Source organism: Cynocephalus volans, chromosome 15 (genome assembly GCF_027409185.1).
Source record: "Cynocephalus volans isolate mCynVol1 chromosome 15, mCynVol1.pri, whole genome shotgun sequence".
Taxonomy (NCBI): domain Eukaryota; kingdom Metazoa; phylum Chordata; class Mammalia; order Dermoptera; family Cynocephalidae; genus Cynocephalus; species Cynocephalus volans.
The window spans coordinates 66,886,163-66,901,284 of record NC_084474.1 but is presented as its reverse complement, the minus strand read 5'-3'; the positions used below and the strand labels follow the sequence as shown (position 1 = coordinate 66,901,284).

Here is a 15,122-nt window from a genome sequence, read left to right as displayed (position 1 = left end):
GACATATAAAATAAAGTAAAAATAAGCAAATAAAGGACATCCTTCATTTATTGTAATTGTTCCACTACATTCTAATCATCTGTTAAACCAAATCCATCTCCTGCTCCACCAAGAGTTTCTTTAGAGCATGGTTGTTAATGTTGCTAATCAATCTTTGCATTTCCAGCATCTAACATGAACTGAGCACACAATAGGTGCTCATTAATTGCTTATTGAATGAATGAAAGGTACCTCCATGTCATGATTCTATTTGAAACATTTTCACTTAACTTAACTTAGGCTATAATTTTATAAGTAGTATCTATTATTGAGTATTAAATTACTTATTCACAGCAATTCTAAATTTCCCTTTAGTGAAGGTAAACATAAGTAAAGTAAATAAGCAAAACATTAAGGATCAAGGTAAATGTGAGGTAAGTCTGCACAACATGTTCCCAAACCACTGCTGTCCACTAGTGACTATTAAAAGTTAATTATTCTTTCCAAAAAACATTAACCCACAAACATTCATCAAGTTACATGTTGCGTAATAGGTATTAGACAAGTATTTGTTTGTAGATTAATTAATTAATTCTGAGGTCCATTATGACAGAAAAAAAATTGCATGCTTATGAGTGCAGTTGTCCACAAGTTTTCAAACTGGAAGACCAACTCATATTGACCTCACCCTTTGATTATTACCAACATCTACATTATTCTCAAATTGTATGTTTGTAATGATAAATCTAGATTGCCAAATGATAATTGTGTTGTATATTTTTAAAACCCTCAAAGACAGAATAAACATATCAATAATAGTTTTTTCATATCCACTATTTAGAGAAAAGTTTAAAATTGAAGACATACAATGTATGTAGAATAACAAGATCTATACTATTACTAAATACAGCCTCTTGTGCAAAGGCACATCATTCAATTCCTGTTCCTTTCTCATATGGATGCAACCAATATTTTTGGTCTTCATTTTTAATAAATTAATACATAGGTTTTCAAGTCAAAATTATGAATGACTTTTTCCACTAACAATACAATTGTTAATGGGAGTCATAGCAGTAATAGCTTTCCTCCCCTCTCTATGTCCTTCTCTCAGTGCATTAAAGACTCATTCAAAATCGATATGGAATACAAAGGAAAAATAAATATTTATTCAGTACTATGGCTATAAATGATATGATTAACAAAATTTTCTGCTCCAGATTACCTTGTGAACCAAATTGGAAAGGATAATTTTTGGTTATAAATAAATATTGGTAGTGTGAAGAAATAAGAGTTTAATATTTTCAGCTAGGGTAACTGTCTCTAACAATTTGACAGCAGACATAATCTATGTAATTTTTGACATGGATTTGTCCCTGGATGCACTCCTGTTTGTTTTTGTCTATAATGGCAGATTAATTGATCCAATCTCATTAAAAAAGATTCATCAAGTGAGCATCATTGATTGCCAAAGACATAATTTTACAAAATTTACACTTATGAAGCTTAAGATGGCTTAGTATTTTGATTGCCTTCATTAACTGGGAGTCTAGCATTGGTTAGCAGAAGAGAAGACTTTCCAACATTTTTAAAGAGAATTTTACAAAAATTGTCTTTTTCTTATTGATTCCTACAAATAACCTATCGGCTTTGTCGCTTATAAAGGAGTGAAAAATAATTCTTAAAGAGAGCTATTTCAAGTTAATATTTAACCATTCAGAGGTATATTTGTATAAATAAAAAATAGCTCTAAAATTTGAACTGCAGAATTTTTAGATATTTCTGTTTTATTTTCTTTAGTGCACATTAAAACAAAATTGGCCACAAAAAAAGAGTGAAAATGAGATCAATAACATATGACTTCTCTGACCTCTCTGCTCACCTCATTACTTTACTTTGTTTCCTGAAACATTCATGTTCAACAAAGATTAGCTAGCGCAACTAAACCCCTGTAGAAAAATAGAAGGGAGTATACTCTCATACCCCCAAATTATCTGCTAATACTAATTCATCTAATTGATAAGCTATTTTACTGTGCACAAAAATAATTCATATTATAGAAAAGTTGGAAATGCAAGAAAATACAAGGAAGGACATACAAATCTCCAATAATCTTATAATCAAGAATCATAACCATCTTTATTTGACATATTTCCTTTCGGTCATTTTCTCAGTGATTATATGCATATAATAATTTTTTAAGCTACAAAATTGCTATTACATAGTTTATAGATTTTTGTATCATGTTCTAAAATGAAAACACTGTCACAAACCTGTTACCATGTCCATGTATCTTATGTAAAAGCCTCACTTAAAAATGATGGTCTCAGTATTATAACGTATCACTGTAACATAGTTTTATTTATCCTCCTCCCAGAGAAGGAAATCACCTGGTGAATATTGATAGTTGTTGTATATATGACCCTCAATGGATTTCTTGATAGAAAGGCAAGAGAAATGAATGTGTACAAAATCTGGCCTCCCCAGTAAGAATGACTGCAGAAATGACCTTAATGGTGAAGAGTAATAAATTCACTGTTCAGGCCTCCCAAGAAACTAAAATTGTACCAAGAGAAGGTGAAATGATATTGACAAGACTATGTTTATATCATAACTCACTTTTTTGAAATTCAGTAATTCCTGAAAAGAGCTCTACAAAATCAGATGAATTTAATATGTGAGGCCCATTAATGAGTATTAAATGAGATAAAATCCAATGAAAGACAATTGATCTCTTTTCTCTGATTTCACAGTCTAGGAGGGGAAGCAAGACTTAAACCATTAACACTTTAAAAGCATGGCACAATTTAATGTTAACCAATTTTTCCTAGGTCAATAAATTCAATATTACAAAAAAAAATTTTTAAATGTGAAACATGATGCATGCTTAGAGACCTAGAAGGCAGTGGGCGTTGGAATTCCAGTCTATAGTCTCTCCTTGTTTCATTCAGAACTGCCTCAAATGTATTCCCAAATGAACTCTTTACTCCTGCTCTGTACTAATTTATTTTCTAATCTAATCACAACCCTACCAAGTCACTGCTTTTATGCCATTTTCTATCTTTAAATGTCACTCAATTTGGTATGAGTTAATCTTCTCTAACCACTGTGTTATTAAAGTATCTTCCATTTGCAAAATTAGAAATTTATATTTATTAAGAAATAATCAAGGTAGATATTCACTGTCTTTATCATAACTATTCATTCATTCAGGCAAGTAATGTTTATTGAGTGCCTTCTCAAGACACTGTGTTGTACACTAATCCCTTGAAGCAGTCATTCTCAGAGGGGAGATAAATATTGAATAACCAATTACACAATTATTTATTCATTATCAGTTTATTTAAGTGCTTCAACAACAACAACAAAAATGTACATGGTGATGCTACCAGAGCATTTATTAGAGGGGAAGGACCTGGTCAAAAGTGAAGGAATGATGAGGCATTGTCATACTTTAGGACTAAAATACACACACACACACACACACACACACACACACACACACACACACACACACACACACCGATTTTGGAGTGTTTACCTCCTCTAACCAATTTAAATATTCATTAGATTAGCTTCAAAATGTAAATTACAAAGAATGAATAATAAAAAACAGCTTTTATTGGAGATAAAAAGTTTTTAATAAGAGTCACATTTGACAAAATGTTTTGGCAAAATCAAGCAATTTGTTTAGGTTTTGAATGAATCATTTCAGGAAGATGTTTTACATTTACTATGTTTTTATTCTTATTTGTTGAAAAATAAAATCTTAATGTAAAGATGATGGAAATGTTTTGAATTATATCATTCTCTACCTACTTCAGAAAAAACTAAATTCAAGTGTTACATAATATTTCCCAGGTGTCAATAAGACACATATTTTCCTCCTTTCTGATTATAGTATCTTTGGAGAAAAAATTCCCATTTACATTTCTAAAATTTTAAATGTAATAACTACATCAGAATATACCTCATGAATTATAAAGCTCATTCTGTACGAAAGAAGGAGGCAGGCAATGGAGACAAAATAGCAAGTTATTTGTTACTCATTTTATTAAGAATGTCTTACAAATAATATTTCATTATTTTCAAAATAAATTGTTTTATTTATTTTTCATTCAGGGATTTTCTTCTTAGAAATTTTATATTCTTTTTGGAAATTTTTGTTTTGCAGTAGAAGACAATTTGGCCTGGGGTTAAAGAATTTAAGTACTGTACGAGTATAATCACGCAGCTATTTAATGGTTGGTAACATAGAAATTCAAAGGGTATAGTTTTATAACAGAGTTCAATGCATATTACTCTTAACATCTACAGTTAAATCTTCTTTACAGAAAATTCTCGATGTCTTGATGTAAAATTTATCTTGATACAATAGCAATATTCAATTTTGGCAACTTAATATGCATAATTTAAGCATCCATTATTTGAAAGTTACTTAGATTATTATCATTAAATATTTGTAGCAATTGGTTTGGATTCCTGTCCTGAACCACAAACTCCTAGCAGTGGAATTAAAATTGGAGACAGATATATGGTTGGTGATGTGGTTTCCTTCCAATGTGATCAAGGCTATTCTCTTCAGGTAAGTCTGTTTTAAAATTACAGTTTTGATTTTCATTGCCCTTTCAGAAATATTTTAACAGTTCAATGATTGATAATCCACATGTTTTACAACAATATTGATCTTGGCCTGCACAGTTTAGCCTTAAGCCAAAAGGATATTCAATTTGTTAATAGAATATATGCATGAGAGAAATTGCTGGAATTAACTAAATTAGTTTTGTTTGGAAGTAACCAAAAATGATTTTTGAATCAAAATTAATTTTTACTTCACTGTTTTCCCTATGTACACAGAATTTTGACAATTAAACCTCTGGATTTTTAGAATTAAAAAAAAAATGAAGTGCCGCATAATGCATTAAGTGAAACATTCCATGATAATAAATTCCCCAAATTAGTGAAAATTCACTAAATATATTTTGCTGAGGAAGTGGATTCACAATGTATATTCTGATTTTATGTATATATATTGATCCTTTTTTGAAGGTTTTTTTTTTTTTTTTGGAGGGTCTCAAGTTCATGGTCTCATAAAAATCTTTCTAAAGAATAGTCCAATTAAAAAATTAAGAAAAAATATTGAGGGAGTAACTATTTTACATGTTAACCTAACGTCTTTAACCTATTTCACCTTTAATATTACAGCAATTTATTATAACCACTATGTATATGGCCTTTTCACTTGTATGATCATTGCAGTCTCTTATTAGAACATTTTTTGATAGAACAGTAATAAAAACCACAATTTTAATATGATATGGTCTTATTCCCGCCCCCCCCCCCCCGCCAGGACTCTGTAATTACTTTCTACATTTACCACAAGTATATATAATTACTTTTTTTATTTTTAGTCATAATAAGATTACCAGTAAAAGTGAAAAAAATATATATATATATACAATGACAATACATATTTAAACTTGTTTTTGTAATAATCATTCACCATACTATATTTAATTTAGACTTTTTATAAATGTGTACTGATCTGCATTGTCTTATTTATATAGGGTCATTCTCACATAACATGTATGCCTGGACCAGTAAGAAGATGGAATTATCCAATCCCCATTTGTTTGGGTAAGTTAAGAGACTCTAAATCATTCAAGTTTCATCAAATTTTAAAGGTACACCCTGTATATAATGTATATAAAAAGACCCTTGTCTTTTTCCAGGTCTTATGGCAATGATATTTTGAGATAAATATTTTACATCTTTGTAAAAATTTTTAATTACATTTTTTTTACTTTAAACTTTAATATCAATGTATGACTTTAAACTGCAGAAATTGAAAGTACTAGATTTTTTTATTCCTAGAGAATGTTCTCAGTATAAAATGATAAAAATACCCATAAATTAGAAAAATGAGTAAATATTCTATTGCATATTATTGAGCCAGAATAGATAAGGAATCTGAAAAAAATCTACCAAAGGGAAAGATAACCTATGAGATGTCTTCAGTGGTGACAGGCAATCAAGGTACAGAATATGTCAAAAGGTACTTTAAAAGTATTGGCCCAAATTTTTACCCTATCATAGTGCTGCTTTCAAATTATTTCTATCCACTCTTTAATTTTTTTCTCTTCCTCATTTTTGGTGTCTGTATGCAACCATTAATATACTGGTCCTGCAGAATATGAAAAAGCAATGTGAGGTATGATCCCTGTCTTTAAAGCATATATTAGCATTTGAAGTGGTATAAATACAAGCAATGAATTGATTACAGAATGATTAAATTATACTGTTGACTACATAAGCAAATTTCAGAAAAGTGAGACTGGCGCTGACTGAAGTCACTGGGAAAAAGTCAGCTAATAAGGTTTACACGGCATTTTGGGTAGTATGTGTAAATAAGGCATATGGATGCAGATAGCCCTTTCTGGGTGGAATAAAGAACACAAACAAAAAAGTTTCATGACTTGTGTGAATTATCTCCATACAATGACCATTCCTGTATTGTTTTAGTCAGCTTGGCTGCCATAACAGAATTCTTCAGACTAAGAGGCTTAAACTACGGAAAGTTATTTTCTCACAGTTCTGGAAGCTAGAAGTCCAAGAACAAAGTGCTGGCAGGTTGTTTTCTTACAAAGGCCTTTCTCCTTGTCCTCCCTGTGTCTTCACATGTTCTCTTCTCTGTGCACTCTTCTCTGGGTACACTCCTTATGTCTCTTCCTCTTCTTATGAGGACACCAGTCTTATTGGACTAGGGCCTTATACTTATAACCTCATTTAACCTTAATTAACTTCTTATGTAGTTATTTCCTTTTTGGTAGAGTTTCACTTTTTTTTGATATTATAAAAAACACAATTATAAGTATTTTTCATATGACTTCATTATGAACATACCTCATATTTCATTATAGCATACCTCTTACTGTTTGCTTAGAATTTTACCTAAGTAGATTAATTACGTCACTGGATATAATTGTTTAAAACCTTTCATAAATATTGTCAAATTGCTTTAAGAAGGTGGTACCAATTTAAATATCACCTCATTTTCATCTTGTTATATTGCCTGAATCAATTATTATTCTTAAAAAAATTACTAATACTTTTGGTAAAGTATTGCATTTTGATTAACTACACATTTCCATTGTATACTGTTAAGACAAATATTAAATGGAAGTGATATTCTAATAAAATTAAACTAAAAAGTTTGTTTTATTATGTACGATGAATTGTTATAAAACCACCAGGAATATTTATCAGATTTTGATGTCCAATAGATGTATATTCAAATTTCAGCTTGAGGTACAATAGCTATGTATGGAAAATGTATTATTCCTTGAGTTTCTGTTTGCTTACCTATTAAATGGGATAATAATATTTGCTTTACAGGTGTATTGTGAGGATTAAGTGAAAGAATGTGTTGAAAGTGTTTAGCCTTGGACCTGGAATACATGAGAGACACTCAGAGTGGTAGCCAGTATAGTGAAAATCAAGCAATAACCTAAGGGTCCAAAAGTAAGGAACATACTTGCAAAAAAAACTACATAAACATTATAATGGAATATTTAATAAGATGGACAATGTTTACAATTTCTAGTTAAATATAAAAAGGGTTAAAACAATTCATAGCATGATCTTATTTTTATCATATGCATATGTATATGGTATTTAAATTGGTACCACCTTCTGAAAGCAATTTGGCAATAGTTATTAAAGCTTTTAAACAGTTATATCCAGTGACATAATTAACCTACTTAGGTAAAATTCTAAGCAAATGGTAAGAGGTATGCTTTAATGAAATATGTATATATGTGTGTGTATACTGTAGATATGTATGCAAAAAAATGTATATACATATATACATATGTTTGTGTGCACATAATGCTTTCATGAGGCTTTTTTTTTTGTATGCGGAAAAAAAGAATATAAACAGATTGTATGTGGGTGGTGGAATTAGAGGGTATTTTTATTTCCTTTCTACTCTTTCTGTATTTCACAAATTTTGAACAATAAACTTGTACTGCAATTGGTAGAAAATACAAATATTTGAATTGATACAATGGCCGTATTGTTAGGAAAAACTGAAGGCGAGAGCCTGATTCACACAGTGTCTTAAAACACTAGTTATTAGGCAACAAGGCTACAGCCCTGTGAATTGGAAAATAAGCCATCTGCCAGATATTTTGATGGAAGGAAGAAGAATTTATATGAGATTTTGTATATTAGAGAAAAATAAGAAAGAAGAAACATAGGTGATCTTATTTTGAAGAACTAAGGTATGGTTGAGTCCCTAACAACAGAATTGTCATTCAAGGCATAGGAAAGTGTGAGATTGCAGAAGAATTGAGGAAACAGCCATGCATGCATTGCTGAAGGCAGATGCATTTTTTGGTGTCCTTATTCATATGTCTTTCATAATTTGCCATTCTTTTTCTTCCTTCTTCATTATCTGTTTACTCTTTATTCTCTTTCTTTCTTCCTCCTTTGATTTTGGGATTTTCACTCTGAAAGGAAGGATGGGCAATGCAGAGGACTGAATTTTCAGATCATATCTAAAGAGATAGAAAGTAGAGGAATTAGGACAATGAGCAGCTCAAAGACTTGGAAATGCGGGGACAAGAAAGTAAAGGATAGACCTTGTCTTTTACTGAAGGTCAGATAAAGCAAAACAAAACTACAAATGCGGTCTTGCCAGAAACAAAATCAAAAATATTTTGATTTACAAAATTAGAAATATTTTGATTTCCAAAGTATTTTCTTTACAACTAATTATCAGATTTTGTGATAAATATATGTGCAAAATTAAATTTTTGAAAAATAACTTGATGAACATTAATAGTGTATGTATGTTGAAAACTGCTTGGTTTTAAGGATGGATGAACTGAGATTTCAGAGGGATGGAAAAGTATAGAGGTGTATCTTTAAAGCTTGGTGAGAATCACAAGTCTGAAAGAAAGGTTTATATGCAGATTGACTCCAAGATTATATGTATTTCCCTAGTAAAATCTGCTTGATTCACAATGTATTCAGTTCACATATTAAAAGGTAGCTGTCAGACTGGTTATTTAATATTGTACAGAACACTGCTAAAATTCCTCCTGAATTTTCCTTTATACCACATAACCTGAAGTTTGAGTATTTATCTGTTGCTACTCTTAACAAGAAATAAATTAATGAATTTGCAAATAAGTGTTCTGTACAGGTAAGTTCTGAACTTGATTTGCAGTCATAAAATTTGATTCTTTACCCAATCATTAACAGACATGCATTTACAGTCCTTTTAAGAAGACATGATAAAAATGTGCATTCAGGGGAAAGAATGGGCTTCTGAGATGCAATTGCTCTTTGTATTCTAAAATACAAATAAAATGAGTACTTATCTGTTTTTATAATTTTCCTTTACCTTATCAATAATAGGGATAATAGGAATTCCGAAGCAAGCACAATTATAAATTCTGCCTACATTCTCAAATTTGCATGCATCTTTTTAATTGTTTATATTCAATTTTTTGTCTGGATTCTTTTAGGATAAAATAAGGTCATATCTCATGTGTGATATATGAATCCCTCACATACTACAAATGGAAACCAATATTTTTCTTAAAATTCTTTATTCAGCCTTCTCACAAAAAAAGGAAAAGAAGGAAGGTTGTAAAAATTATTCCCTCTTTAGTACTTAGAGCTGAAATAGTTGGCTTGACTTTACTCTAGATTATATCATCTTTGGAATGTTGAAACATCACTAGAAATGATTGAGGAAGAGAAATAAACTGCCTACTATGGAAAAGAACGTGACTTCTTTTTTTGATTGTATTAACTGCACGTGAGCTGTTACTTGCTATGCAATAATTGATTACTTTGCAATTATTTCTAGGAAGGAAGATGTCTTTCCTCTACTGTTTTAGAAAATGTATTGCCAATTGACTATACTTTTTGATTACTGGCGTATTGTGAACGAGAGTTGACAGTGTTCAAATTTATGTCAGTTTTAACTCAGAGACTTGATGAAAACTTGAAATTATTTCAGTATGTTTTTAATATAGCAAGTTATTGCACTACTCTGGTTTACATGGAACCTCTATTATTTTGCAGCTCAGTGTGGTGGTGCTATGTCAGATTTCAGTGGTGTGATCCTCAGTCCTGGGTTTCCTGGAAACTACCCCAGCAGTTTAGATTGTACGTGGACAGTAAAGCTGCCCATAGGTTTTGGTATGTATATTAAATACATCAAAGAGCTTTTGATATTTATTAATGTATCCTTAAGAAGGATTATCAATGTCTAATAAGAAATTTTAAAATATTCACAAATTACAGTTTAGTTTTGGAGTATATACTATTATGAATAGAGTGAAATTTGAATTATTATTGCTTAAGCCAAACACATTTCACCGGGAGTACTTGGATAACTGAAAGCATATGGGTATTTTTTTTTCCAATTTATTTATTATTTTTAATTGACAGATAAAAGTTGTATATATTTTTAGTGTACGAAAGATGTTTTGAAATATGTATACGTTGTGAAATGGCTAAATTAACCTAATTAACATGCATTACTTCACATGTTTTTTGTAGTGAGATCACTTACAATCTCTCTTAGCAACTTTCAAAATTACAATACATTAACTATAGTCACCATATTGTACAATATATCTCTTGAACTTGTTTCTCCTGTCAACTAAAACTTTGTACCCTTTGATCAACATCTCTCAGTCCCCCCACTCCCACCCCCTACCCCAGCCTCTTATAACCACCGTTCTTCTCTCTACTTCCATGAGTTCAGCTTTTTTAGATTCCACATATGAGTGGCATCATGTGGATTTGTCTTTCTGTATGCCTGGCTTATTTCACCTAATGTAATGTTCTCCAGGTTCATCCCTGTTATTGTAAATGACAGGATTTCCTTCTTTTTTAAGGCTGAATAGTATGCCATTGCATATGTATACCACATTTTAAAATTTATTCATCCATTGATGGATACTTAGGTTGAATCCATATCTTGGCTGTTTGAGTAATGCTGCAATGAGCATAGGAGTGCAAATATCCCTTTGGCATATGATTCCATTTCCTTTGGATATATACCCTGTACACATATATGCTGGAACATATGGTAGTTCTATTTTTAAATTTTGAATAATCTCCATACTGTTTTCTCTAATGGCTATAATAATTTATATTCCCATGAACCATGTGAAGGGGCATTTTCTAACTAACTAGATTAACATATAAATATAGATAGGTTGATTATGATATTTTCAGTTCATATATATAGATATAGCCTGAGTTAGATATTTGTAGCAATAATAAATTTCATGTATAATTGTTTTTTGACTCTTGTTGGTATAATGAAGTAGTACATAGATAAATTATTTTCTGGAAGTCTACTGAATCCATTCCATTTTCTTTGTTAAGAAATCAGATTTAACACATGAAAATAGTACACATTTCTATTGTTACTTTCAAATACTTATATAGACCTAATATCTTCCAAAGGCTAATATGATACAATTCTCAGTGTTTGGGATATACTAATTTTACATTATATATATTGCATTTAATTAATCATTTTTATCCTTATATCACTAACATGTTTTCTTACAGCTTTCTTAGATTCCATGAATTTGTAAATGCATGGAAAGAAGTACTAGACTGAGGTTAGAGTTGTTCATCAAATCACATGAGAGTAGGATGATTAGACACTCATTGAAGCACAAACCAGTTGGATTTAGAACAATTAAAAAAATTCTGAACTATCTCCCTTATTGAGGATTGAACTTAGGTATCTTACTACCTAATATTAATATACAGCCTCATATATTATTAATACATTTTAAATGTTTTACATAAATTAACAGATAACTCATAGTTTTCACAATTGTTTAATGAATATATATTATACTCCAGATACTGTGCTAAATGCTAGAGATAAAATATATGATAAAACAGACTTTGTACTTTTCCGCAAATAAATTACAGTCACAGTTAAGAGACAGTAAAATGTGCTATTACAATAAAGTGTAACAAGAGAGTATAGAATTGTACTTAGACATTAGCCTACTACCAGAAACACAGAAACATCTTTCCAAGGAAGTAATCCCTGAACTATGGTTTTATTTTTTTTTATTTTAATTTATCAATATACAATACAGTATGAACTGTGGTTTTAAAGGCAAGTAACAGCCAGCCCAACAAAGAGGGTCAGCGTGTAAGGAACATGAAAGAAATTCTAGGTAACACAATGACCTATGGAAAGATGCCATTGAGAAAGCTAAAGAAATTCAACAATCTTGGACACTGTGTAACTGGCCTGAGGTTTCAGAAGAACAGGAGACTACTGCGAGAGAATTCTGGGAGACCTTCTAATGAGGAACATTTTGGTTACAACATGGAATCCTTAAGTTTGAAGTGGTAGTTAAATTCTCTGTCCATTGACAAAAAGAGAGTACTGATGTAAATGAAAATAGATTTGAATAAATATATAGATTTTAAAAATAGATTTGAATGATATTCTGTCTGTCTTTGATTAAACACTTAGACCTCTTCCCATGTTGCTTATGGAGCTAAACAAATTATTTTAAAATAAATTATTAAAACTATTTTTTATAGTGTCAATGTCATATCATCTTCAACTTACCAATTGCTAATATTTCTTGATTTTAAAAACCAAAAGAGAAGAATATCCATCTTTAGTTTAGAAATGAAAACATAAGAGACTATTTCCTATTTGACGATTAAGTAATTTCACTGTTTTCTTTGAGGTTTGGTTAAATAAAATATTAGGTCTAGTGTATTCAAAAAAGTATATTTTTTAAAAAGAAGAATGAATACATCTCAATATTTAAAAAAAGTATTTCTTCAGGTGTATGAAACAATTATTAACAAGGTGATTTGTAAAATGAGGGATATTGGGGATATTTTACTAAAAATATGCCCATCTTAGAGCCTCACATATTAAGGTAACAAGTCCAAAGTTCTAAGAAGTTAATCTGACTTTACAGAAACTTGTTTAATATTTTAAAGCATATTTTTAATATTTCCTGTTTATTTATTTATGGATTTTTGTATTATTTAGTAATAAAATACAACTCACTTGGGAGTCCCAGTATAGTTATTAATAGCAAAAGTTTAAGAGTCAGAATGTGTGAGTGTGCATTTCAGATCTACTAGGTAATTGTGTAAATTTGGCATGTTGTTTTGCTTTGCTGTGCCTCAGTTTTCTCATTCTCTTAGTAACTACGAGCATAAAATAAGTTAGCATATATAAATCATTTAAAACAGTGTCTAGTAAGAGGAAACACTCAATAAATGTCAGATTTTATTATTAACAATTTAGAGAATGGCAGTAGTAAGAACAACATGAAATTCACTAAAATTGAATATTAAGTGAATTAAGTAAACATACTTTCATTATTCTATCCCAGAGACATTTCACTGTCTCATATTTTAATCATGCTTATAATGATGATGAGACTACATTGCAAAATGACCACATATAACAATGATGACTAGATTTTATTGAGACTATTACATAAAATTCATCATTATCTTCTGACAAGGAAACACTAAAAGAGCACACTTGTAAATTATACAAACTAAAAATATTTTTGAGAAGTTAATTTATATCCTATAAATGAATAATATTTAATGCAATTGTGGAATATGATCATGTTAATATATGAAAAAGTCTACAGTCACTTTTGACCTCAATTTTAGTATATGTGCTGCCGAAGCGAGCACAACAGTCACTTTTGACCTCAAATTGGCCTTTTACATAATACAAACTATTTTTGTGTGTGTGTTTTTTAAATTTTTTTGGGGGGGGGCAGCTGGTAGGTACAGGGATTGAACGCTGGTCCTTGGTGTTATCAGCACCATGCTCTAACCATCTGAGTTAATCAGCCATCCCTCATAATACAAATTAAGTGGATTTCTACATTTGAAAAATTGGTTGATATAATTTTTAATGGTACTAAAGAACATGAAAGCTACTTTCTTGATTAGTTTTAGCATGGTAACATTATAATACACCGAAAGAGATTTTTACTTGTAACTAATTGTGGACTTTTGAGAGCAGCATTCTTTTACTTTGAACCTTAGCAAAGCTAATTGTCCTGGGCAGACAGCAAAGCCATGGCCCAGCCCTTGAGAGTATACTCCTAATATTAACGGAAACATATCTAAGTACGTTGATGTGATTGCATGTGTGTGTTTATGTTTAATTCGGTAAAAAGATAAAGTAGCATTGTTTGTTTTTTTCTTCTTTAGGTGTACATCTCCAGTTCATAAATTTTTCTACTGAAACCATACATGATTATTTGGAAGTAAGAAGTGGATCCTCAGAAACTAGTACTGTTATTGGTCGGCTTAGTGGTCCTCAAATACCATCTTCCCTATTTAGCACGACTCATGAAACCAGCTTATATTTTCACAGTGACTATTCACAAAACAAACAAGGGTTTCATATTGTATATCAAGGTGAGAGGAATAATTAAAAGTGAAAGTTTATTTAGCCCCAAATCAGATATTAGAAATATTTAACTAAACCTTAATATTTTCCATATTCTGTTTTAGAAACAGAAAGTTAAACCAAGTCAAGCTTCAATTAGGAAGAGTTTCTTCTTTTATTGCACTTATGTAGTTGAACTAATGGCATTTTAAAGAAATAGTTTAATTTATATAGATTCACAGAGTCAACATTATTTTGGGTTGATTTTGTGGTTAGACTTTAAGAACTTTTGAATTTTAGAAAAATACATAGTAAGCAATGAAGTTTATACTTCTACAGAAAACTAGTGTTATTACTGGCAACAGTATTAGGCTTGTTGAGTCCTGTGTAGTATATTATAGTAAAATGGGGACTTTTCTCCTGAACATTTAGTACTTATTTTCTATACTTCCTTATTAAACCAAAAAGCATAGAAAGGTAAAATATTGTAGAAATTATCACAAAATTATACATTTGTCTATAAGTCCTTTCGTATTCAAAATTGTCTTTTAAATATGAGTGAAAAATGAAAGGGTTTATTAAACAAAATAATATATTCCAACTCCTGATGATCAAATGATACACATTTGCCTTAAGTTGGAATGAGAACTATTTTGTTTTTTTATATTTTTTGTGTGGGATATTAATTGAAATGAAA

General features: G+C 30.4%; 1 protein-coding gene across 3 annotated transcripts in view; it reads left to right on the top strand.

Annotated features, from left to right (window-relative positions):
• Positions 1 to 15,122, top strand: part of CSMD3 (CUB and Sushi multiple domains 3) — a 1,171,099-nt gene that overhangs the window by 1,040,790 nt on the left and 115,187 nt on the right. For all 3 annotated transcript variants that reach the window (XM_063079089.1, XM_063079088.1, XM_063079087.1), the window contains 4 exons: positions 4,443 to 4,561; positions 5,544 to 5,613; positions 10,075 to 10,191; positions 14,245 to 14,454. In XM_063079089.1, the coding sequence (XP_062935159.1) occupies positions 4,443 to 4,561; positions 5,544 to 5,613; positions 10,075 to 10,191; positions 14,245 to 14,454 (516 nt within the window). The remainder of the gene's footprint in view (positions 1 to 4,442; positions 4,562 to 5,543; positions 5,614 to 10,074; positions 10,192 to 14,244; positions 14,455 to 15,122) is intronic.